The sequence below is a fragment of the Prionailurus bengalensis genome, chromosome D3, assembly GCF_016509475.1.
Source record: "Prionailurus bengalensis isolate Pbe53 chromosome D3, Fcat_Pben_1.1_paternal_pri, whole genome shotgun sequence".
Lineage (NCBI taxonomy): Eukaryota > Metazoa > Chordata > Mammalia > Carnivora > Felidae > Prionailurus > Prionailurus bengalensis.
Genome location: NC_057356.1, coordinates 36220397 through 36246050, shown reverse-complemented (window position 1 = coordinate 36246050; position 25654 = coordinate 36220397). Strand labels below are relative to the sequence as shown.

Here is a 25654-nt window from a genome sequence, read left to right as displayed (position 1 = left end):
CCTATAAATTTGGAGAGAGAGAGAATTTTTCTTTTTGAATATGGGATGCATTGAAAATTTCTACTCTAATGGTGCTATACCTGGTGTTACAATTAAGATAGTTTGGCAGGATTCAGAGCATACAGCTCAGCATGGGAGCAAAACTTTTCTGGCTGCAGAGACTTTTTTTCTTGGGATCTTTTCCAGTTTCCAGTGGTAGATTAGTTATTTTAAACAGTAATGAACATTTTTGAGGGTACCAGGCACACAGAATACCTTCCTGGCATCATCTTGTTTAATCTTTTCCCCATCCTTATGTAATAGGTACTTTTTAAAAATAAAATCCCTGTTTTAAAAATTATATATATATATATATATATATATATATATATGTATATACACACATATGTGTGTGTGTGTGTGTGTGTGTGTGTGTGTGTCCATTAAGGCTTGGGTTGAGGAACTTTTGCTTCTGTTCAGAGGTAATAAGGGGCTAAAATAATGATGCTTGAATGCTTGAACACACATGGCATAAATCCAAATCTTAAGAAAGATTGGCCTTCCCAATCGAAAACAGTTCTAGAATTCCTATCACTGGACAGGGAGAATCCAGACATCTTAAAACTTTGGAAATAATATATAGGCCTTTAACATTTATTGAAAAAATTAAAAATGCCATTATTAGAAATTTTGACTTTCATGTTCTTGGAAGAACTGATCTGGAAAATAGAATTCCACAGTTCCTTTGTCTTGTGCACCCTGTTGGATGAGTTACTATCTTCCACTTAGGTCAATTAATTATGTTTAATCTGAGAAGGATAAGTTTCTTATAAAAGTGTTTATGCTTAATGAGTTTGCATGTGTTCATCTGGTTTCCATTTGAGTTGTGGCTTTTATTATCTTAGCCAGATTATTTTTTCTGGCAGTCCTTTTCTCAACCAAGCAATGCTCTTTCCCAAACTAAGGACAGTCAACCCATTCCAGAGAAGGGCCCTCCCAAAATACAGTTTGGACAGAGGCATAAATTCCTTGGACTTTTAACCTTACCATGTGAGTAATACGCACTGGCAGTCTTTCAGAAAGCTGTTTTTGAAGACCAAAACAATTCTAAAGGAAAAGTGATAACCTTTGATCCAAAGATCATATCTTTGGCCCCCAAATTAAAAATGTAAGTTATACCCTAACAAACAGCCCACTGGAGGCAGTAAGTATTAGCAGATTGTATTGATAAATGAGTTTTTCTGTGTTTTTTGTTTTTGGTGCAGTTAGCCATTGCTGGAAACAGGGCCCTTAGGAAAGTAGGTTTCCAAGTGTGGACTTCCAGTGGATGAACAGATCAATGGCAGAACTAGTGACAATTGTGATGTTCAGATTATTGTTATGAAGTTAACTGATAGAGCTCATAAGTTTCATAAGTTCATAAGTTTCTCAAGACAGATTACAGAAACTAACACTTAGTATTTTTGAGGGGGCGGCGAAAAGAGCACTTTTGTGTACCCTCCTGGTAGAGATGCAAATTGTTATATGCTTTAAGGAAAGCGGTTTGGCAATTTGTGTCAAAAGCCTTTTTAAACTGCATTTCTTTTGTCTTATTAAATTCAGTTTCTAAAAATTTATGCGAAGGGAGAAACAGAAAGTATATATGAGGATTTAATTATGAAAAGTTTTATCTTGGCATTATGTATAGGAAACCAAAATGTTCAACAGTACAGGATGATCCAGTAAGCTTTTGTCTGTCTGGGCCGTATGTATCAGGACTTCTCAGCCTTGACCATATTGACCTTGTGGTCAATATTGACCTTTTTTGTGGGGGTTGTTTTGTGCATCACAGGATGTTCAACACCATCCATGGCCTCTTTTCACTAGATACCTGTAGTACCCCTACCATCTTGATCTCTGTTGTGACAAACAGAATGTCTCTGGACATTATCAGATGTTCCCTGGCGGGTGGGGGGTGGGGATTGCCCCAGTTGAGAATGATTGATGTATATCAGGCAGAATTTCAAATAGTTTTAGATGAATATTTAACAAGGGAAAATGCTGATGACATTTTGTTAATTTTTTAAGTGTATGGTTACTTCAAAAGGGGAGAAAGAGACCAATAGACCATATTAGATGGAGTTCAGTTTTCATAATGGCAAGGGGTTGTTCTGATAGTGAAATGCAAAGCCAAAGTTCCCACCAGAGACCTCAGAGCAACCCATGAATAACATAGCTGCTCATAATATGCTCCCAGGATTCTATCAGGTGCTAGAAGCTTCCTTTTTGGTTCCAATGGAATTTTTTTTTTTAACTTTCATTTAACCCCCTCACCACTCCTACCCCATTTTTAAAAATTTTTTTTAAACTTTTTTTTTTAACGTTTATTTATTTTTGAAACAGAGAGAGACAGAGCATGAATGGGGGAGGGTCAGAGAGAGAGGGAGACACAGAATCTGAAACAGGCTCCAGGCTCTGAGCGGTCAGCACAGAGCCCGATACGGGGCTCGAACTCACGGACCATAAGATCATGACCTGAGCCGAAGTCGGCCGCTTAACCGACTGAGCCACCCAGGCGCCCCACTCCTACCCCATTTTTAACCGTTCTCATGATTTGGCTTTTAATTTGTCTTTTTCCCCAGTGCAATAAATAATCTTTATGAGCCTTCCTGAATTCACTCTTAGCCTGGGTCAATCAGTTTCCAGCCTTCCTCAGATTGCCCAGGCTTTGGGTCAACATGCTATATGTCTCCTCAACAAGTTACTGGACACGTTACATTAAAAAAACAAAAACAAAAATAAAACACTAGTGTGCAGAAATGTATGCATATTTTAAAAGTTGCTTCTTAGAGATAAATTTATGTATGATTAAAAAATTAAATACTTCTCTATTTTTAATATTTATTGTCCAAAATATTTCCTAAAAGTGAAAAATAAGTTATTTAAATCACACATCGTAGGAAGAAATTGAATTGATTGCCAATATATTGGACATTCTTTAAATATATTAGCTGTATTAGGAGGCAGAATATGTAAATTAAGTTGGTCCAGGTTAGGTGTTTTTGGAGGCCATTCAGATTTGGGGAAGAATGAGTTATATTATTTCTCAGGCAGTTTGGAAACATATTATGTGTTTAAAAAAGGAAAAAGAAAACTGTATGATATCCCACCCTTGGTGTTCCAAAAGAACTCTCCTGCCATGCTAAATAAGGAATAAAATTCAAAATTTCAAGATTTGAAATTCATTCGCTGAAAATTATTTTAGTTCATGGGAAACCTACTCTTCAAACTAAATGTATATTCAAACTGAGTGTATTTTATCTTTCCCCTTGCACCGCTCAGAAGGTATAGAAGCCTTTGAAGGGCTGAAAATCTGTAATGATTATAGCAGGAAGAGAAACGTTACTATGTGAAAGAGACTCTTCCTTGCATTTCTGCATCTGTAGGAGGGAAGGTGGGTGGTGGTGGGTGCCTGGGTAGCTCAATCGGTTAAGCGTCTGACTTCAGCTTAGATCATAATCTCACGGCTTGTTAGTTCGAGCCCCGCATCAGGTTCTGTGCAGATGGCTCAGAGCCTGGAGCCTGCTTCAGATTCCATCTCCCTCTCTTTCTGCCTCTCCCCTGCTTGCTGTCTATCTCTCTTTCTCTCTCAAAAATAAATAAAACAAGAAAAAAATTTTTTTAAAAAGTGGGCCGTGGGCTCTGTTGGTCCCACACACCTTGACTGGCCCTTCTGGTTGAGAAATTGCAGTGCACTCACTTGTAGTGCATAAGAAAAACCAGAGAGATTTGGAGAAATTTGGAGGCATTGGGGAGTGGGGAGGGACAAAAAGGAGAGAGGAAGGAGTCGTAGGTAGGGCGCAGGGTAAGAATCCAAGGTCTAGGACATATATGAGTAACACGTGGAGATTTTGCAATGGACATTTTAAATGTTTACTTTTTAGTAGCTTACCCATGCAAGGATATACCAGCGATGGTACTCAAAATGCTTCGCAGACTTTCAGGACAGGCTTGAAACTGATCCTAGGCTTAACCAAGGGGGTGGGAGGTAAAACTACAGAAGAGCAGTTCAGGTGTAGTATCCCTTTAATGCAAGTTATCGTGAAAGATGGCGACACACTCAAAAACCTTGTCTTAGGGACCCAACTTACCACAGTGGCCTGCAGCAAAAGGTGAGCAGAGTAGGAGACCATGAGAGGGACAGGAGAGGGCACTATTAGTGAGACGTCCTGCTATCTGAATGTGCAACCTAATCTGTCTTTAACAATCCACAGGAATATGAAAGTGGGGGTGCTCAGTGTATGTGGGAGCCAGCTTAGATTTTCTCAAAGGAGCCATCACAGTTCTAAATTATCCTTCGTAAAGGCATGCCCACAAGAAAGGAAGCAGACAGAGTGAGCCCCACACTGGTGGGGCATGTAGGCATCAGAGATTTGAAAAGGGGCATGTCAGCTGACTGAACAATTCCAGTGAGAGGAGGGATCAAATAGGAAGAGGAGAGAGGCCAAAACCAAAACTGGACAGAAGAACTTCCAGCCCAAGAGGCACCTTCCAAACAAGGAAGCCTGGGATTCTAACCCAGGTTCAGGGAGTATACTCATTCTAAATATGATTCAAACCATAAGCCTTTTTACAGTTTATCCATGGACGCAAGAGTTGTTGTCTCCAAAGAGGGCGCAGCAGATGCAGCCCTCATACCCAAAATATCCAAGGACAAAGAAAGCAAGGTCCCCGTTGCTGCAGGTGAAGCGCTACTAGGGCAATGGGGGAAGAGGTTACCATGGCGGCTCTAAGACGCCAGTCGCAAATGGGGTGCCCAGTCTACCTCCCTCTCTGCCCAGCCAACTGCAAACTCTGTCTCCACATATGGCTCCCACACTAGCCAGCTCATACCATGTTCTGTCAGTCTCAGTGTTAGAAAACTCTTCTTTACTCTTAGGGAGCATGGCTGTCCGGAGTTTCTGCATACTGGGTCCATCTCATAAAATCGGAAGTCAGCTATCATTCTCAATTGCCCCTACTTCTCCTGTGACCCAGTTTTTCAGTCACTGGACTGAAGGTTCTGATTTAAAACACACACACACACACACACACACACACACACACACACACACACAATCTGTTCCTAGGACAATAGTTCCCTGTAGTATTTCTTAGCCTCTGTGTACACGTGGCTTGTGAGTTTTCATGTTGGTGTGACCCCATCAGTGGATCTGGCTCCAACACTCAGCTGACCGAGGAGGAGTACATGGCTGTTGTTGTTTTCCTTGGTGTGGATGCCCTCTGTCTGGGGTGTGGTCAGGTTTGACTCTGGAGGGGCCTGCCTGCCCTTGTGGGGGCACCCAATTAACTGGAGTGGCTCCCAGGCTCCCCAAAATGGAGAACTTTTCTTTGTGGCTAACAGGAGTGTAGCTCAGGGATCTGGTCACAGGTTCCTCATTTTGAAAAGCCTCACGTTAACTCCATCGGAGCAGGGGGCACCTACCAGTACCTATGCTCGGAAAAGGGGAGTGAGCAGAGTTCTAAATCTGAGACAAATCGACATTTAGAGTAGAGCCCAAAGAAGAATGAACAAAGGAAAAAGCTCAAGGAAAGGGTTTTGAAAGTAGAATTTTGAAAGTTTTTTGAGGAAGTTTTGAAAAAAAATCACTGTGGCCGAAAGCATTTTCCCTTGGGAGACGAGTCAGGAAGAGGAAGGAAAGAAGGCTGTTGGGCCTCTTAGGGGCCTGCTGATAAACTGAGGAGAGCAGTTTCTATAGACAGGCCGAGGCTGTGTGACTGGCAGACCCCTTGAACAAAGGGCTCCACCAACGTCCTAGGAAGGTTGACAGGAAATGGATCTAACAGCTCCCTCAGGAGCCAGCAGGGCAGGGCAGTTGTGTGTGTGTGTGTGTGTGTGTGTGTGTGTGTGTGTGTCATTAAAGGCTGCAAAGCATAACCCTTTCCGATGAGCTACCTTCGAAACCCTGTGAAGTAGCTACAATCTGCTCTACACATACCAGCGAAGAGAAGAGTTACTACTTCCATATTTTTCTTCTTTTTTTCGAATGCTTTGTATGTGGTGTAGTTTGATGTCCATGTAGCTAGGGGCAATGTGCTTAGCATTATTTTACAGGCGAAAAACAGTTCAAAAAGTTTCCAGGTGAGGACAGATGTACCATAATGGATGTGTTGTGTTGGCTTCGAAGTAGAATATTACATTTGCTTATATGATTTCTTGACAAGCAAAGAGCTTTCTGGCTTTCAATGTAGTCCTATTAATTTAGGCAGATCTCAAATTCTTAATGATCCCTGTTAATATTGGGAACCGCTAATGTAGGTAAATCGAAAATAATTGTTACAATTTTGTGTAGCAAAGTTTGTTCGTTTGTGTCAGAGGTGAGGTTGGGAGAGAATTCTACAGAAGTTGAAATTGCAAGTAAATAATTTTATTTTATGTTTGTATGTTTTAAAGTTTATTTATTTTGAGAGAAAGAGAGAAAATAGGGGAGGGGCAGAGAGGAAGGGAGAGAGAACCCCTAACAGGTTCCATGCTGTCAGCGCCGTGCCTGACACGGGGCTCAAACTCATGAACTGGGAGATCGTGACTGAGCTGATCGTGACAGAGTTGCACGCTTAACTGACTGAGCCACCCTGGCGCCCCACACGTAAACAATTTTAAAGAATGTAAATTCATGGGGCGCCTGGGTGGCGCAGTCGGTTAAGCGTCCGACTTCAGCCAGGTCACGATCTCGCGGTCTGTGAGTTCGAGCCCCGCGTCAGGCTCTGGGCTGATGGCTCGGAGCCTGGAGCCTGTTTCTGATTCTGTGTCTCCCTCTCTCTCTGCCCCTCCCCCGTTCATGCTCTGTCTCTCTCTGTCCCAAAAATAAATAAACGTTGAAAAAGAATGTAAATTCAGTTTCACTGAATAATACAAACTCAATTTAAATAATATGAAAGAAGCCAACGTGTCAACAGTGAGGCAGGGAGGCACTCTCAGTGGGAGAGCATGGGGGACGCAGACGCAGGTGGGAGGCTCGCAGAGGCAGTGCCATAGTGGGCTGTGCATGGGCTTTGGAACTGTTCGCTCTCTGGTTCTGACACTCGGTAGGCAAGTACCCATGAGATCTCCCATCTGCAAGATGGAAAAGAATACCTACCTCACAGAACGCTTGTGCATATTCCGTGGGAAATGTTCTGGTCCGTGATGCTCAAAACATGTTACCTTTTTCCATTTGCTAAAACCAAAGTTCTTTCAGCTTTTTGGGAACAGAGACTAGAAGAGAAATTTGTCTTAGGGACTTTTTACAGAGGTCTTTAAAAACCATGGCATCGTGTTATTCTTGGCCAAGGATAATTTAAGGTAGTGAAAAATAGGTCAGAGGACGTTCAATTAATGTATTTGTATTAGAAACAATGACCCATGGTTATACTGCTCTTTTAGAAGTTATTTAGGACATTTTGCATGCTAAGCAGCATGAATGCGGTTTTCGAATTACTGGTGGCCTCCACATTAGTAAAATGGGCCTTTTCCTTGTGCGTTATTGATATTAAAATGCATTTCTCTTTGTTCTTGAGTAGTAACCCACTTCCATTCTTAATTTTGTTCTGCACAGGCTAATATTAGTGCTAGTTTGTCACGTTTGGGCTCTCAGTAGTGGGGCACGACTCTTTGAATGTGTCTAGACATGGCCTAAAGACACATTGACCGTGGGGAAAAGCTGGCATAATAAGTTTATTCTGGTTATTGTCCAGAATATTTATCCATCCCTCCCAGAAATACCAGCATCCTGTTCTCTTCCTTTTCTACCCCCTAACCTCCCCCTTCCCAGACCCTTGCTTTTATACTGTCATTGCTGTGATAAGAGACTTTTTCCTAACAAAAATAGAAGATACCATAAAATGCAATTCCTGGCCTGTCATTGCAGTTCCTTAACACATGCGTTCAGCGTGTTGCAGAAATTTGGTCTGGGCTTCTCAGATCAAATAGAATTATCCTTTATTCAGAGGCTGTCCCCCATGGACACTGTATGAGACTTGACGTTGTTTAGCATTTGGAATCATTCTTTTCTCTTGAATTGGGAGTAAGAATCAGCAGAAACTGCTGTGCTGTGGCAGTCCCAACCTAATTCCACAGAGTCCGTCTATGGGGATAGTATTTTTGGTAGTTGGGAAGTATTACATAGGGAATACTGCATACCAATTAGTTGTATTAAAATATATATTACGCACAGCTTTGTACTCGGCTCAAAAAGTTTCCTTGACAACATCATTTAACTTCTTACTGTTCTTTTCATGTGGCTAGTATAAATATCTAATATGTTTTTGTTCAAAACATCAACTAGGCTTCAGTGTAATCTTTATTAATACAGATTTGTTATTACAAGAAGACTGCTGAGTTATGATAATTTGCACAGCAGGAACAATAAAATATCCTCTGTCTTCTTGGTTCTATCCCAGAATGCTTGGCTTCTCTGTTCTTTCAGAGCACACCAAAACCTTCCATGATACCCTTTACAATCATAATGAAATCTCAAAAGCATTCTTATAAGCAAAAGCCGTATTTTTTCAAGGGTAAACAAAATGGGAAGGCCCAAAATTGCAAATAGATTCAAAAAGTCACAGATAAGTTACAAATGTCCTCTTTTAATGCCTTTAATTCTCTCTGTTCATGTAGCCCGAACTCCCCACTTCCTGCGGATTCAGAACGTGGAAGTCAATGCCGGCCAGTTTGCCACCTTCCAGTGCAGTGCCATCGGCCGGACTGTGGCGGGCGACAGGCTCTGGTTGCAGGTATGGTAACTCTCTGTCTCCTCCAGAGGCAGGAGTACACGCCCCCTGGGAAGGGGCCCGGGGGTCTGGGTCAGTGTCACGTTGCTGATAGAAGGTTGATGCCCTGAGTTGTCTCTGTTCCTTTCCTTCTTTATTAATAAGTTATCAGATTACTAAGAATTCTAGATAACCGAACTGTTCTTCGCAGACCTTTAAAACATTTTTCTGTTTTTTTTTCCCTTCGCTTCTGCTTAGCCATCTTGCTTTGAAGATCTGGTTGTCAAAGTACTTTCAGAGCAGGATATTAAAGTACCAGATATAGAGCTCTTCCCTACCCTTCCTCTGGAGAAATACCCAGAGCATCACTTACATGTGCGAGTGCACACACACGCTTGTAGGCCTTTTTATAATTTGAATTTCCACAAGGGGAAAAGCCTCAGCTTAGAAATTAACAACATATCTTCTACTTTTAAGTGTTTAAGCATATGTTTTTAGCGTAGTCATAACTTGTGTGTCTTGTTTTCCAGTCCTTCAAATTCCCCCATACATACTTTGCGTGGCAGATAGTTTCATGGATTTGTCCACGGTCGTGGGAATTCTGAGAGAATGCGTGGGATTAAGTGACTTGTCCCCTCTAACCAGAATGCCACCCGCTTCTTTAGGCTCTGAGTTTGATTCCCTTAACCTGTGGCATTCTCCAATTTCATTCTTGTTTCTTCCTTTTATGCACTGATCTGCAGGATGCTCACTCTTTACCGGGACTAGTGTTGATTCCCGCCCACCCCTCTTTCCTTATGGATCCTGTAGTTGACTTTGTTTTGGTTTGATTAATTATATACTTATTTTAGTTTGCTGCTGAGCTAACTTCATGATTTAACCCCTTTGTGTATCTGTTCCATTCCATCATGGCTTCCACTTCATGCATGCCGACCTTTCCTCTGTGCGTATGACCTCTCCTCCTCTCTTCCCTCTTCTTCAGTGTCACAGTGACTGTGCCATGTCACGTTTGCATGACACTCTATAACTTTGAAATCCCTCTTACCTTTTTGTCATCACAAGTGGAATAAATGGTCGTTTTTATTCCTCCACTTCTGGGGAAAATGGAAGATGGCCAAATGTCCTCTCCCCGTATTCAACAACATGGTGACAACTGGGGAATACGTTCTGGAGGATTCTTCAATAGTCTTGGACCCTCTGCATGATTCCTCACCCTTCTACCGTGATGTCATTGTTTTCTCATCTGCTACTCTCCCTGCGAGAACATCCCTGGCCAGGAAGTAGGAATGTAAGCAGAGGACTGAGATTGCATGCACCAAATTCATCTTTACCATTTTCTTCTCTCTAAAAGTTTGTACTCGCTACTGTAAGAGATGTTGCAGCCCATGAGAACTGTGCTCAACCCTGATCATCAATCAGTATTTGACTTTGCTTCTTCCTTTATATCCCACTTCCCAGTTCTTTTAGAATCTTGATGTGAGAGACTGAAAATTATTTTTCTTAGTTAGCGGTTGTTTGGTATTTAACTCCATCAAGATGGTCTGTGTATGGTAATTGATGAGACAGACATTTTTAATTGGCATTTTCCACAATGCATTAGCTGGCTCCTAAAAACGACACTATCCTGTCATCTTTGATTAATCTCTAGAAATCTTAATTTTTCATGGAAAATAGTTTGGGGCTCCTGATATTTGTGTTAATGTTACTTCAGAGAACACAATATAAAATCTAAGCTCTGGCCTCAACAGAGTCTTAGATATTCCTAAGAATTTACAGGTACATTGAGGATACAATTTACTTTTTTTGTTTTTGCAAATGTCCTGGGTTTGGGATGCCCTTGGTTCAACTTCAGCATTGCCTTGGGCATTGGGGATCTGTAACTACTTTCTTCTACAGAGTGGGAGACTTTTTAAAAGAGAATCTGTCACATAATAGGGAGAGAGCTAGCTGTTGTTTTGAAAAACAGGTCTAAATGCAGCGTCTGAGCCCTCACTCCATGAGAGTCACATGGGGAGTTTTTAAAAACTTCCTGATCTACATCAGGATTCTGATTTAATTGGTCTGCGGTAGGGCCCTGCATTTGGGGCTCCCCAGGTGATTCCAGTGTGTGCCCGCGGTTGACGATCACCAGTCTGAAGCAAAGCGCAACACATGTTCCAAATTAGGAAAGAAAAAGCCAAAACCTAATGTTGTATAACTGGTATCTGTGTTCAGTCGCCTCGAGCTGACTGTCATGTTGAATTTCCCATGTCCCCAGACTCTTGTTTTTGTTCTATTAAATTTGATCATTAGTGTTGATAAATTGTTTTTACAATCCATCCACTAATGCCTTCCATCATCTGTTACCCAGTCTTTCCTTGCCCTTCTTGGCATCGGTGACCACCTGTTGCCCTGCGGCTTTCCACATGGTCATGCCCTAAAGGGCATGATACACACAGAGGTGTTGTGACTTTGAAATTTCTCAGTGAATCTTAGTCTCTCCTGGACACGGCATGCTATTTGGTTTGTGAATCTTTGTGATGTGAGAATAATTTTACTGCTGAATGATTTATTTCCTCTGGTTGCATAGGCATCTTGTAGGGAGGTGTTTACTTTATTAATAACTGAGGAAATAAGACCAGTGTCCTTCACTTGCAAGAATGGTTTCTGTTAAACTGTATTTGTGTAGAGTGGCTTCCAGCGGTAAGGAGGATTTACAGCACGTGACGGTTTCACGGAGCCCTCCTGCCCTCCTCTTGCCCATGCCCTGGCCTTTGCCTCAGGTCATTCAGTAGAAGTTGTGGGGAGAAGCAAACCTGGAATCATGGACCAGGTCTTTCTAGTCTAGAGGTACGAATATGGGCATGTCTTCATTACCCCATTGCTATAACAGTTTCAAAAATGCTTGTCTGCATACAAAGTCACTCACATCCTCAAAGAAACGCTGAGATCCAGGCAGAAAAATGAATGAGAAAAATATTTTTAGCTCTTTTCTCCTGTAATTTGAATCTTCTCAATGGTAAGTCAAGGTTTTGAACTGAATAATACATTTTTCACTGGGGAACATTGATATTTTGGAGTATAATCATTTGTAATAATTTGGTTTACTTGTATTACCATATTTTGAGTTCTACCACAGGCATTTGCATAGAATTTCATCCCTGTATCCCATGGTCTTCGACTTCTTTTATAGATGGGTTTGGGGTACAGGATTGTGCAGGGTCACCAAAGTAAGTGGCATGGCTGGGGCCAGTACCTCTGTTTCTTTTACCTCACCGATGCTTGATTCCACCATGCTATGCCATCTTCCCATATCCCAGTGCTAGGTGAATAGGTAATATGTACTTAGCACCCTGTTGGAAGATTTTGGATGTGACTGACCTTGCACGATTAACATCAGGGAGCCACCGTGACCTCCCCCCCGCCCAAAATGCATATGTATTACACGTCCATATCGATCCACCTCTATGAAAAATGGCCAGTGGCTTGATTGTTTAAAATACAGATTAAATATGATCACTGTCAGAGCCTTTCACAAAAACACGGTACACATAAATCTGATGATGACACTAATGAAGAAATGTTTATGGTTAACAGATGTGTCCCATCTGCTTACATTTTCTCCCATCTCAACTGTGGGCTACAGGTTATTGTCATCATAGAATTGGGTGTTCTAGAATACAGAATAGCAAAGTAAAGCACAGTTCACACGCATCAATTAGTATAGAAACAAAAGACTTCCTACTTTCCAGACAATGAACAGTAGGAAGACCGCATCTACAAAACTGTTTTTTTTTTTTTGTACTTCAAAAGTGATGTGCAGTGCATTTGTCGAAGATGCTTGCTATATGCTATCAGATACAGCAATCTATGCATACAGTAGGGACTGTAACTGTGGGAGATACTCAGATGAAATGTATGTGTAAAATCATTCAAGCACCCAAACACGACAGTATTGCCCGTTACTATCAACATTCTGATCACCGCAGAGCCTACCGTTTGAACATATCGTGGAGTATATGTAGATATAGAATACAGAGAAGAGAAAATGGGATTTTATATGTTCTTTTTTTAAGTTTATTTATTTATTTAGAGAGAGCGAGAGCACGCGTGCACAAGCAGGGGAGGGGCAGAGAAAGAGGGGGACAGAGAATAGCAAGCAGGGTCTGACAGCAGGGAGCCCAACGTGAGCCGTGAGATCATGACCTGAGCTGAAATCAAGAGCTTGCTGCTCAATCAAATGAGCCACCCAGGTGCCCCTAGATGTTCTTCTGTTTTACTTACATGTTATGCTGACAGGCAATTTCTGACATACGTGTTTTTTATGTAGTCCTAAAAAAACCCTTATGATTGTATGATTGTATTAAGATTACTGTTGTTCTTTCTTAAGTATTTTATTTTAATTGATTTTTCTTTATTTTATGTATTTATTTTGAGAGAGAAAAGAGAATGGCATGGGGGAGGGACAGAGTGAGAGAGAGAGAGAGAGAGAGAGAGAGAGAGAGAGAGAGAGAGAGAATCCCAAGCAGGCTCTGCTCTGTCAGCACGAGCCCAGCATGGGTCTCAGTCTCAGGAACTGTGAGATCATAACCTGAGCCGAAATCAGGGGTCTGATTAACCGACTGAGCCACCCAGGTGCCCCTTAGATATTTAAATTTTTATTTTCCTACATAATACTGTTTCTCCTGAGATTAGTGTTTATAACCTTTTTTAAATTGTCAATAAATAGATAAAGATGATCACCAAGGCTAATATTGATGGTCACAAATGTGAAGATGGCTTGTGCACCTTCTTTTCTAGGGAACACAGACCACCTTGCCCTCTTCCCCTGAATCTCTGTAGTTTGGGCATTTTTGTAATTTTTGTTATTTAATTCATTTTTGATACATTATGGAGGCTCCTCCAAATTCCTTCCCCTTCTTACTCAGTGTCTTCGTTGGTTTGGGCTGTTGTAACAAACTACCACCGGCTGGGTGGTTTAACCAACAAACATTTCTCCCACGTCTAGAGACAAGAAGTCCAAGATTAGGGGACCATCATGGTAAAGTTTCAGTGAGGGCTGGCTCCCTGGTTTACAGACATCCTTCTTACTACATCCTCACCTGTGGAGAGAAAGCTCTCAGCATCCCCTTTTCTGGACACCACTTCCATCATGGAGACTTCACTCTGATGACCTCATCCAAACCTAATCACTTCCCCGAGACCCCACCTCAATAGCATCACATTGGTGATTAGGTTTCAGCCTATGAATTTTGGAGAGACACAAACGTTTGGTCTGTAGCCTTTGGCTCCCACATCATACTCAGAAGTGGGTGGGAAATGAAAGCAGTTCAGCGTCTAGGACAAATGGCAGAAATCAGGGAGGCAGTGTAGATGTCTTCTTAACAGTAGATAATATGGCAGCTCTGATCAAGCCAGGAACTGACATGTACACGTTAGGTGAATAGTCCCTGGCAAAGGAAACCTGGAAAATAATAATTCTCTGTCAACAGATCTTAGGGGCCCCTATCCTTTTTCAGGAGCTTACTTTTTAGAATCACAGAATTACGTTAACATCAGAATGTGGAACAGTCTTCAAATTAAATTCCTTATTTTATAAATGAGAAAATGAAAACTCAGAAAAGGTAGGAAACTTTACCACTATCATATATTAGGTATTTATTATGAAGTGTATTAAATACAATCTCACTTGCTGGTAAAGGTCAATTATAAACCTAAAAATATTTACAAATTAGTAAGTTTCATCATGTGGACATTTTTCTTCATTGAGTACTTGTCTTTCTAATAATAGTGTTTTGTTTTGTTTTGCTTTAACCAAATATGTTCAGGTTAACTGTGAAAATATCTGTGTTAACTTTGGGACCATCATAGTGCAACATAATTGAGTTTTACTTTTTTAGCACATAGAACTTCGTGTTTGTTAGAGGTAAGGCACCAGAATAACATTTTTAAATGATTTCATAAAATAACATCTGTTCAGGGGTGCATAGGTGGGGTCAGTTGGTTAAGCATCCAACCCTTGATGTTGGCTCAGGTCATGATGTCGCAGTTTGTGGGATCAAGCCCTGCGTCAGGCTCTGTGCTGACAATGCGGACCCTGCTTGGGACTCTCTGTCTCCCCCTCTCTCTCTGCCCCTTCCACTTCTCCCTCTCTCTCTCTCTCAAAATAAGTAAACATTTAAAAAAACACAAAAATACGAGTTTTAAAAAAACACACATCTGTTCGTAGAAATATAAAAGGAAATTGGATGGTGTTACTATGATGTACTATATTAAAAACATCGGTTGCAAGGTAGCACCTAGAATTGTACCTATCATATAACAAATGCTCAGTAGAAACCTGCTCATGGCACTTGGCTTACTGACTGCCTGAACAAATCATGTGTCTCCTCCAGGTGAATCTAAGAGATCCATCGTTGGACCAGCAAAACAGGCACAAAAAACAGGCGCAAAATCGTTCTTTCTGAGATGCTTGTTATATGGGAATGATTCGTCTCCAAGGGATGGTTTTGAAAAGAGAAGGGACATCTAGAACCTAGTGGTGTCCCTTTTGCTGATTTTTCAGAGTATGCTTCAATTATCATGCAGCGTTAGGGTAATTTTGGAAACAAATGTGGTTAATATATCATCTTTCCTAAACCTTCATTTCTTAAATTTTTTTTTTCAACGTTTATTTATTTTTGGGACAGAGAGAGACAGAGCATGAACGGGGGAGGGGCAGAGAGAGAGGGAGACACAGAATCGGAAACAGGCTCCAGGCTCTGAGCCATCAGCCCAGAGCCCGACGTGGGGCTCGAACTCACGGACCGCGAGATCGTGACCTGGCTGAAGTCGGACGCTTAACCGACTGCGCCACCCAGGCGCCCCCTAAACCTTCATTTCTTATACGTTTCCCCTAGGTGTTTTTTTATTCTGTTGTAAAATTTTGTTTTCTGATTCACCCCTTAGGAAAAAAAATCCTTGTCCCAAGACCTTAGTTAAAGGTAATAGAAATATACCTCTCAAGGATAATGTGTTTGAGCCCTCACTATGACAATAGAGCTGTGTCATAGAAATTGATGGATGAACCCACCGCCCTCTTTTCTTTCTTTGTTTCCTTCTTTTTTCTTTTTTTGGTGTGGAATGTAATTCAGTGTGAGCTCTAAATTTGGGAAGACTGAATTTCTAAAAATAATGTTCATTTAGGATTAAAACTTTTTTAGTTGTTGGCCTAGAGATTTTTTTTTTTCTTTTGAGAGTTTGATACATAATTCCACTTAACTGGGTATGAGTTACCCAATTGTGAAAATAGTATTTTTCACCAGCTTAATAAATTTGTCACATTTTGCTCAGCTAGATTGTTAGACCTTTGGGTTTTTGTTTGTTTTTGTTATTTGTTTTGAGAGAAAAGAGAAAATCTAAATTTTTGTAACTTAAAATGGTTTTCAAGAGGATACGTCTTCTGACCTACTACAGAATTTGATTTGATAATGAATAAATTATAAACTATATTACTAGCATTTATATTACTGACTTCAACAGATGTGTTTGATTTTTTTTTAATGTTTATTTATTTTTGAGAGAGAAAGAGAGAGAGAGACTGCAAGCAGGGAAGGGGCAGAGAGAGAGGGAGACACAGAATCCGAAGCAGGCTCCAGGCTCTGAGCTGTCAGCACAGAGCCTGACACAGGGATTGAACTCACAGACTGCAAGATCATGACCTGAGCCAAAGTCAGACACTTAACTGCATGAGCCACCCAGAGCCCCTCAATGGATGTGTTTGAAATAAAGGAATTACAGCTCCATTTACTGAGTTGAAATAAAGGAATTACAACTCCATTTACTGAGTGAACATTGCTGTGTGCAAGTACTCTGCTAGGCTATGTACATGTACTTTTTTTCTCTGAACTGTTCCCTGGGAGCGCTCTCTTATATGCTCATAGAAGAAGAAACAGGCTTGGGAAGTTTTAGTAATTTTTCCAGTAGCACATTGGTAGTAACAAGAGCTAGGATTTGAAACAGACAATCTAATTCCAGAATGTACGTCTTTAACTATAATGTCTCTTGCATAGTACAAAGACCCAAACATTTCCTTGTGGATTCATAAACATCATGTGGTAATTCAAGTGATGGCTTTTATCAGAATTTACAATTAAAATTGTATTCATGTGTGTGGATGTTACCTTCAATTTTGTGTTAGGGAATGTGTATGTTTGGTCAACCTTTCTTGGTGGCTTTTAGTTTCCTTTATAAATTGTGAGGGAAAAAATCGGAACTGTGTATCAGACCGATTTTGCTGTTATATATAAAAGCCATAAAATGATTTGAAAAGAAGTAAAATTATGGTTCCCTTGGCAAGCTTAACTTGGCTATTTTATACCATATATATTAAAGCATAAATTTCACATCACTTACCATCATAGAAAATAACAGGAATGCACAAAGATGACTATCTTCAGTTGCTATAGGAACCATTTGCTCCTTAAAACTTTGAGTGGTTGAAATTATATCCATTATTGTTTTAGTCAGTTGAATATCCATATATATATATATATATATATATATATATATATATATATATATAGTACAATACGGAACATTCAGCCTGAGACCACCAAAAACCTTCAAAGCATATGCCCTATGTTTTAATTTAGTGTGATTTGGGATTAGCTGAATTTAAAGGTAAAGGCTTATTTTACATTAAAACAGTATGACTTACCTAGAGCGATTCCAGGAGGCATTAATGAATACATTTTATTTTGTGATATTACCCAACTCAATGAAAAGAGATGTAAACTGCTGTTGCCTCGAGAAGGATGCCCCAGAAAAAGGAGTTGGAGAGCTTTGTCTTCCACTGCAATCCAAAGGTCTCCGGGCCAGGATGGGAAGTTGTGCTTTGAAAACTGCAGGTCAGGGGCGCCTGGGTGGCGCAGTCAGTTGAGCGTCCGACTTCAGCCAGGTCACGATCTCGCGGTCCGTGAGTTCGAGCCCCGCGTCAGGCTCTGGGCTGATGGCTCAGAGCCTGGAGCCTGTTTCTGATTCTGTGTCTCCCTCTCTCTCTGCCCCTCCCCCGTTCATGCTCTGTCTCTCTCTGTCCCAAAAGTAAATAAACGTTGAAAAAAAATTTAAAAAAAAAACCTGCAGGTCAGGATGGTTCAGTTTGGAGGGCAGAAGAGAAAGGCATCAGCTGGTCCCCTTAAGGATTGCTTACTTTGGACTCAAGAGCCATAAATCCCATGAAAGCAATTTTCTGTTGCTTTTCTCATATTCATCAAATGGGTCATTTGTTTCTCTTGCTTCTAAGAATCCACAGCTCTGTCATGAGAAGAGAAGACAGGAATGGCTGTGCTCCGGAATTTCTGTGATTGAGGGCTGAGAATACTAATGTCCTGCCTTTCTATCTCGTTTTTACTGATCCAGGCCTTGGACTGAGGGTCCTGGAGAGTTTGGACACTATTAGGATCTCTAGTTTTTTCCTATTCTGTCTCTTTTGGAAGGAGTGGGAAACATGGAAATGTTTTACGTAGGAGGTTTATACATCTGCCTTAGGTGGCCTTCTGGAAAGTCCTAGAAGATTCCAGTCTTGTAATCTGGAATCATGTACAGAGGAAAGAAAGAGAGAAGTTTCCTTAACTCCTTCCTTGAGATGGAAAGAAAATTTGGCAACTTTGGGTGGGCTTTGATTTGAAAAACTTCTTTTGGACTGTAGAAGGGAAACAGAACAGAGCATGCTGCATTTAGTCTAGTGACTAAGTGACTAAGTCTAGCGACTCAGTGTGAGACAAGACCACGACATCTCTGACCGGCACAGTGGCAGCCAGGCAGTTCCTACAGAGGGTGAACTTTGAAATCATAGCGCAGGTTGTTACTCTCTTCTGTCTCTCTCCTACTTATAAAACTGCCATCCTTCCTTCCCTTCATTCAAAAGAAAAGAGATTGGCTATTGTCCAAGCGTAATAAAATTGTTTGTCTCTGTTATAAGAAGTGGTGTCCACTAAACACAAAGGACAAGTGACTAATGGAGTTTCTGTTTATTCTTAAGATTTGGAAACCCATGATTACTTTCCCTCAAGAAATGTATATTACACACTTTCCATAATATTACACACTTTCCATGTGCTGGGCATATGCTCATTAGTTATGCAAATAGGCCAGCCTGACCTGGGTTGGCTGACAAATGGCTCCCCTTTGTCAAAGTGCATTTTCTCTTCTACTGTTGGTGGTACCTTGATCATATAAATGGCTTGATGCATTTGCAGGAGGTGGATGGCATCTAGACAAAATAGTTCTACATCACTGGAATATTTATAAGCCGGCAGCAAAATCATCTGTTTTCCTGGGGAAATAATCATGGTTAAACTAGTCGTTCAGAAATACAGAAATGAGAGATTATTTTCTAATTGCTTCTTTGAAGAAAAGTTTATTTTTACTTTTATTGTAGATATTGTGAATATGTATAGAGGTCGAGAGATAATGTAGCAAACTTAATACACTCAGCGTCCAGCTTCACCACCTAACAATAGGTGGCCAATTGCTGACTTTCTGTTTCCACCTGCTCCCCTTCTGATTGTTTTGAAGCAATCCCAGTCATTGTATCATTTAACTTGTAAATGTTTCTCTAAAACAGGGGCTGGCAAACATTTTCTGTAAAGGGCCAGATAGCAAATTTTGCCAGCCAGCCAGCCAGTCTTTGGTACAGCTGCTCAGCTCTGCTCTTGTAGCAGGAAGGCAACCACAGACAACACGTCCATGAACGAGGGTGGCTGTTTTCAGTGCAGCTCTCTGTACAGACATTGGAATTTGCATTTCGTGTGATTTTCATTGTCAGAAAATATTATTCTTGCTTTTGTGTTTTTAATCATTAAAAAATGTACAAACCATTCTTAGCTTTTAAGCTGTACAAAACAGGTAACAGGATGGATTTAGCCTCAGACCCCTGATCTTAAAGATAAGAGCCCTTAAAATAATAATGATAGACACCGAGTGTGCCCTGGAAAAACAGCCAGTGTTCAGATTTCCTTGACTGTCTTATAACCTTATTTCTTTTAGCGATCTGTTTGCATCGTGATAGCAGTATAGTTGACACTTTGCAACGGCATGATGAGTCTCTTAAGTCCATTTTATCTTTAGGTTCTCCATCCATTTCCCTGTTTGTGATGGTAGTGGTTGTTGCTGAAACTGTGTTTGTCCTACACAGTTTCCCATATTTTGGGTTTTGCTGGCTGCCCTCTGGGAGTGACAGCTAATGTGTTCTTCAGTTGCGTTTCTTGCAAATTAGGTCCCTTTTTGTGATGTTATCAGCCAATGATGACCATTTCTACATTCATTAGTTCATCAAGGGTTGCAGACTGGTTCTGTGATATCCTCCCTTCTTGGTTCAGTAGCTAGAACACTTCTAAAAAGAAAAGCTCTCCCATATCAAATATTTGGTTACCCTACTATGTAAATGATAAAGGGAAGATGGTATAAACGCTTGATATTTTGTCTTTTTCCAGCAAGCTTTCAAAAATAATGATGCAGTTCACTGGCATCACCAAAAAGTGACCAAGGGGGTTATTAGTAATATTGTTGCTGTCACCAACATCATGGGCATTGTCATCACCACCATTGTCGTCGCTGTCATTGTCCTGAACTTACGGATTTAAACATATTCGATGTGTTCTGATCTATGTTACGTATTATCTTTCTTGCTGCTCAAAGAAGTAGGGCTTACTCAGGGTAGGTGACCCCTGTTGTGGGCCATGTCAGATGGCTTTCTTACTTTCTGACAATATATTCCAGGCCTATATTTTACATTTTCCACCTTGATGACCTAGAATTAGCTATTTCTCCAGGGATCCTTGGTTCTTGTTTACTGGGAACTGATCATTAGAAATTACAACCTGAGCATAAGAGGTACTCATTATCACACTCTTGTTTCTGGATCTTCGCATTGGACTCAGCTTGGGTATATACATATGCACACATACATACACTTAAGAACATGTCCTGAGATCGTATTGACAATTTCAATTGAAATTCCAAACCATGAGGCTTTTAGCCTCCTTTATCTTGCATCTTTAGCTTCTTTCAGCTATGTTTGCAGAAAGAGTTGTGTACTGTACGGCATATTGATTGGGAAAAGTAATGTTCTTAGCCATCCATATTGAGGACTAGCCCCGTCTTTTAGATCATGAATGATGATGCAGGCCCTGCCGTCTTTCTCATATTACAGAGCCATTATTACAACTTTAGAATTAAAAGTCAATCCCATGCCTTGCAAACCCAAACCTTGAAACTAACAGGAAATGTCAGTCAGTGTCACGCCTCTTAGTTTCCCGTGGCTGGGTTAATCCAGGCAACAGCTGGATATTTGACTTTAAGACTTGTAATTTCATTGGTTTCTAACTACTGCAGTTACTGTGTATATCCTATATTATTTGGATGAACTTCTCTATAAAATTTAAGTAACATTATTGAAATATTACAAATATATAATGAAATGGACCACATCTATCAGAATGAGATTATAAATTGCCGTAATCAAATTTTTACTTGAAAATGACTATAAGACTATCACATGTTCGAAGAATATGCAGCTTTGGATATCTCCATGTTACTTTGGCTATCCGTATATTTGGCTATTTTTTTAGCCAATTTAAGTATACTTGTCGATGTATATTCATAGTATATGGTAATAAAAGTAAGAACTTATGGTTCTCCTATTCCAAATTGGTAAATACCAAATGGGTTAGCTTGGTTATGGCCTAGAAATCAAAGGTCAACAGTATCTTAGTTATTAAAATTTAAAAAAAATGGGCTCCAGAAGGTAGAATTTTTGAGTTACTCAATTATTATTGGATTTAGATTACATAAAATGTTTTCAACACAATTATCCCGGGCCCTGCTGATAGTATTATGAACCCAGTGGTAGGAATTTCAGTCAGTATCATACAAAGGAGCACATTTGCAAGTGGGATAATACAATTTTCCCTGTTGGATAAATGAAGGTGCATTTCATCCCCACATGTATGGCAAGGAAGGGTGACTGGCCAGTATCTCCTCCAGGCTTGTGCGCTCAGAATGCCTTCAGAATGCCTGGGATTGAATAATCTGATCCAAATGCTGCTAACGTCCCAGACCTCAATTTCTTTCAATCATTGCTCTGATTATGGCAAAACTATTTCCAAGAGACTTAATATGTATCTTTTTGATGGTAAATTACTGCTCATTTAGAAGTCCTACAGTGAGTCCCTTGCATAAAGAAGGTTGTAAGCCTAATTTAAAGGACTGTCAGTACTTTTTTTTCTGTAGCATGCTCAAATTGAAATACACGCAAGTTTAAAGATACTCTTGCTTTTATACAAAGCTGGATTTAACCCCCTAAGATCATTTCCTCTCAGACATGGCCATTATGGTTGTTTCATTAAGGTAATAAAAGATGGGTCGGCTATTTCCTTAATAACCCTGGACGTGTAGGTGCCAGGCTGTGCATTAGGTATGGGCCTTTGTTCCTGACAATCATGTCCAAGGTGCTCTTTCGCTACGAGCTCTAATATTCTACAGAACAATCTGGATTCCCATCTTGGTGATGCCACATTGTCCTGCTGTAATGCTTTTGAGAACATGGAGGGCCAGTCCTTGGTAGGGCAGCCTCTTCCTAACTCGGGGAGAATTCAGAGAAAACTTCTGGCAAATTTTCTGTCTCTACCTAGTGTACATTTTCATCATTTCAGTCTGCCAGAATAGCAGAAAGTTTCCCATAGGCTCTGAGATGCTTAGGATTACCGGAGGTTGTGAACACATTGTCCTATCTGGCCATTCCTGTCACGGAGAAAGACACATGGGAAAAGGAATCCCATGCCTTTTTCTGTCACTCTATATCAGAGAAAAGAGGGCCGTTATTCCCCATTCTTCCCTGTTTATTTCTGACCTGAGGAAGTGTATCTGTGGATCAAAAAGCATCTTAAAAATCAACTTTTTCAGTCACCCATTCAATGCCTAAGTCCCTTTGATATATCCATCAACCTTCCCTTGGATGCACCAGGCATGGTTTTTGTGCTAGAGATATTATAGAATTAAGATCTCTGCCTCTATGGGGCTTGTATTGTAGTAGGGGCTGAAAACAATGATCTCTGCCTCTGTGGGACTTGTATTCTAGTGGGGGATGAAGATAGTGATCTCTGCCTCTGTAGGACTTGTATTCTGGTGGGGGTAGGGGGAGATAATGATCCCTGCCACCATGGGACTTGTATTCTTGTAGGGAGAGATAGACAATGACGGTGATAAGTAAAATATGTAGTATGTAAGAAAGTGCTCAGTAGTTGGGGCGCCTGGGTGGCTCAGTCGGTTGAGCGTCCGACTTCAGCTCAGGACACGATCTCGCGGTCCGTGAGTTCGAGCCCCGCGTCGGGATCTGGGCTGATAGCTCAGAGCCTGGAGCCTGCTTCCGATTCTGTGTCTCCCTCTCTCTCTCTGCCCCTCCCCCATTCATGCTCTGTGTCTCTCTGTCTCAAAAATAAATAAATGTTAAAAAAAAAAAAAAGTGCTCAGCATTAATAGACACAGCTAGGCAGGACACAGGGCATCAGCCGTGCCATGCAGGAGAGGTTTCAGTTTTAAATCTGGGGCCCAGGTAGGCCTCCTTGGAAATGTACTTGAGCAGGACTAGAAGGAGATGAAGGTGTGGGCTATGGGGATAAGTTGGGGAGGGCCTTCAGGAGGACCAAGGCAGAGAGACCTCAGGGGAGGTCTTGTGGGGAGTCACAGACTTGTGGGGAGTCACAGCAGAGTGGTATCAGAGTGTGTGTACTGGTTGTGTACATTCTTGGAGGTCACTGTTATTCCAAAATCTAAAATGGAAAGTTCTCCATATCTAATTTAGTAGCAAAACTTGCCCAGTTTTGTAATTTGCTTGCTGATAAAACCTGACCTGAAACTTAAAAAAAATTTTTTTTAACGTTTATTTATTTTTGAGACGGAGAGAGACAGAGCATGAATGGGGGAGGGTCAGAGAGAGAGGGAGACACAGAATCCGAAACAGGCTCCAGGCTCTGAGCGGTCAGCACAGAGCCTGACGCGGGGCTCGAACTCACGGACCACGAGATCATGACCTGAACTGAAGTCGGACGCTTAACCGACTGAGCCACCCAGGTGCCCCTGACCTGAAATTTTTTAATGGTTTGTTTTTGGTCCTTACAGTCACATGTTTTGATGAAGAAATATCAATGTCCCTGCAGCATCACATACGACTCTTCTGGGCATCCCATAATATACAGTATAGAAACCTTTTTAAAATTAAAAATAAATATGGGGTGCCTGGGTGGCTCAGTCAGTTAAGCTCCAGACTTCAGCTCAGGTCATGATCTCACAGTTTATGGGTTCAAGATCTGCATCGGGCTCTGTGCTGACAGCTCAGAGCCTGGAGTCTGCTTTGGATTCTGTGTCTCCTCCTCTCTCTGCCCTCCCCCACTCGCCCTCTGTCTCTCTCAAAAAGAAATAAACATTAAAAAATGAAACAAATGAAAAATCTGAATTCTGGACCACATTTTACCCAAAGAGTTTCAGATAGGTCATAGAGCCCCATGGCCATGACATTCCAAGGCAGTGCCTGCGTTGCACGTCCGGGCTTTCAATTTTGGAAGGCGGCTGTCCTCTTCCTCTTGGGTCCTCTGTTTCCAGGTGCTCACCAGCTCCTTACCTGTGGAGGTAAGTGCTGTACCTTCCTCTGCGTAAGCCTACTTCTCTTATGCTCCAGAAAACGGGATGCCCAGAATGCTGTCTCCTGGGGGTGTCTCCTGGCACCGCCTCTCCAGACGCTTTATTTCTATTAATACGACTGAGAGCGGAATTAAGTTTGACAAAAATCTACTTCACAGTCTTCATATACATCCTATAGTGATGAAGGTGGTCCAAAATCACGTCTCTAATTACCCACTTGTAGAGTCAAGGATGTGCAAGATTGGCTTACATTTATTTTGATTGATATTTATCTTGTTAATTAAATTCATTGCTAGGCTTTGTAGATATCTTTTTCCTTTATCCCATTTTATTCATTCACGCGCTGGTTAGTTGTCACCTGTGCATGTGACAAAGATACCTGTGACTCTGTCAACGACATTAATAGACGTGTTGGAGGAGGAGTCAAAGATGTAACCTGTGCCAAGGCTCCAGAATCACGCTTCAGCACCCATGCTGACAAGCAGCCAAAGACTCCGGCCATTCACAGGCTTCTAGTCCATCCAGCCCTCTTGGCATCTGTCCCACATCGCTCTCCTCTTGTCTACAGAGATGTCACAGGCGATGCCGCCTGGTGCCTTGCCAACAGCTGTAAACACTCTGTCTTCCTCCTTTCTAACAACCCAAGAAATAGGATTTGACACTAACAAAGTGAAGGGTGAGCACTGTCTCCTCCTGCCCCCATCCCCGATATCTCAGGACATTCTCTCATGTCTCCTCCATCAACCCAGCTGTGAATTGCTTCTTCATGCATGTTATCAATCATTGAGCTAATATAGAACCTAAAGTTACGGTGGGACCTGACAGAGTTTTTTCAGCTTCAGGAAACAAGGAGACTGTTATTAAAATGTAAGTGTCAGAATTTCAAAGGAGACAAATAAATATAGTCCAAGAAGTGGGTCTTTCCTTCCTGTGTGAGTTACAACTCTTTCTCCAGTGTGGGCATTTGGTCTGCTCTCATTGCTGTGCCTCTGCTGCCTCTGTCCCCGCCATCTTTGATCCTTTCTTCTGCTATGTGCCCTCTTTCTTCTGTCACCTCGCCCAGCTTCTCTCCACTCCTTTATTTTTATTTTTATTTATTTTTAATTTTTTTAAACGTTTTTATTTATTTTTGAGACAAAGAGAGACAGATCATGAGCAGGGGAGGGGCAGAGAGAGAGGGAGACATAGAATCCGAAGCGGGCTCCAGGCTCTGAGCGGTCAGCACAGAGCCCGACGCGGGGCTCGAACTCACGGACTGTGAGATCATGACCTGAGCTGAAGCTGGACAGTT

At 41.3% G+C, this 25654-nt stretch overlaps 1 protein-coding gene across 9 annotated transcripts in view; it reads left to right on the top strand.

The window, feature by feature from the left end:
- PTPRM (protein tyrosine phosphatase receptor type M) overlaps nucleotides 1-25654 on the top strand; it is a 798103-nt gene that overhangs the window by 340708 nt on the left and 431741 nt on the right. For all 9 annotated transcript variants that reach the window (XM_043558322.1, XM_043558320.1, XM_043558321.1 and 6 more), the window contains exon 5: nucleotides 8615-8730. In XM_043558322.1, the coding sequence (XP_043414257.1) occupies nucleotides 8615-8730 (116 nt within the window). The remainder of the gene's footprint in view (nucleotides 1-8614; nucleotides 8731-25654) is intronic.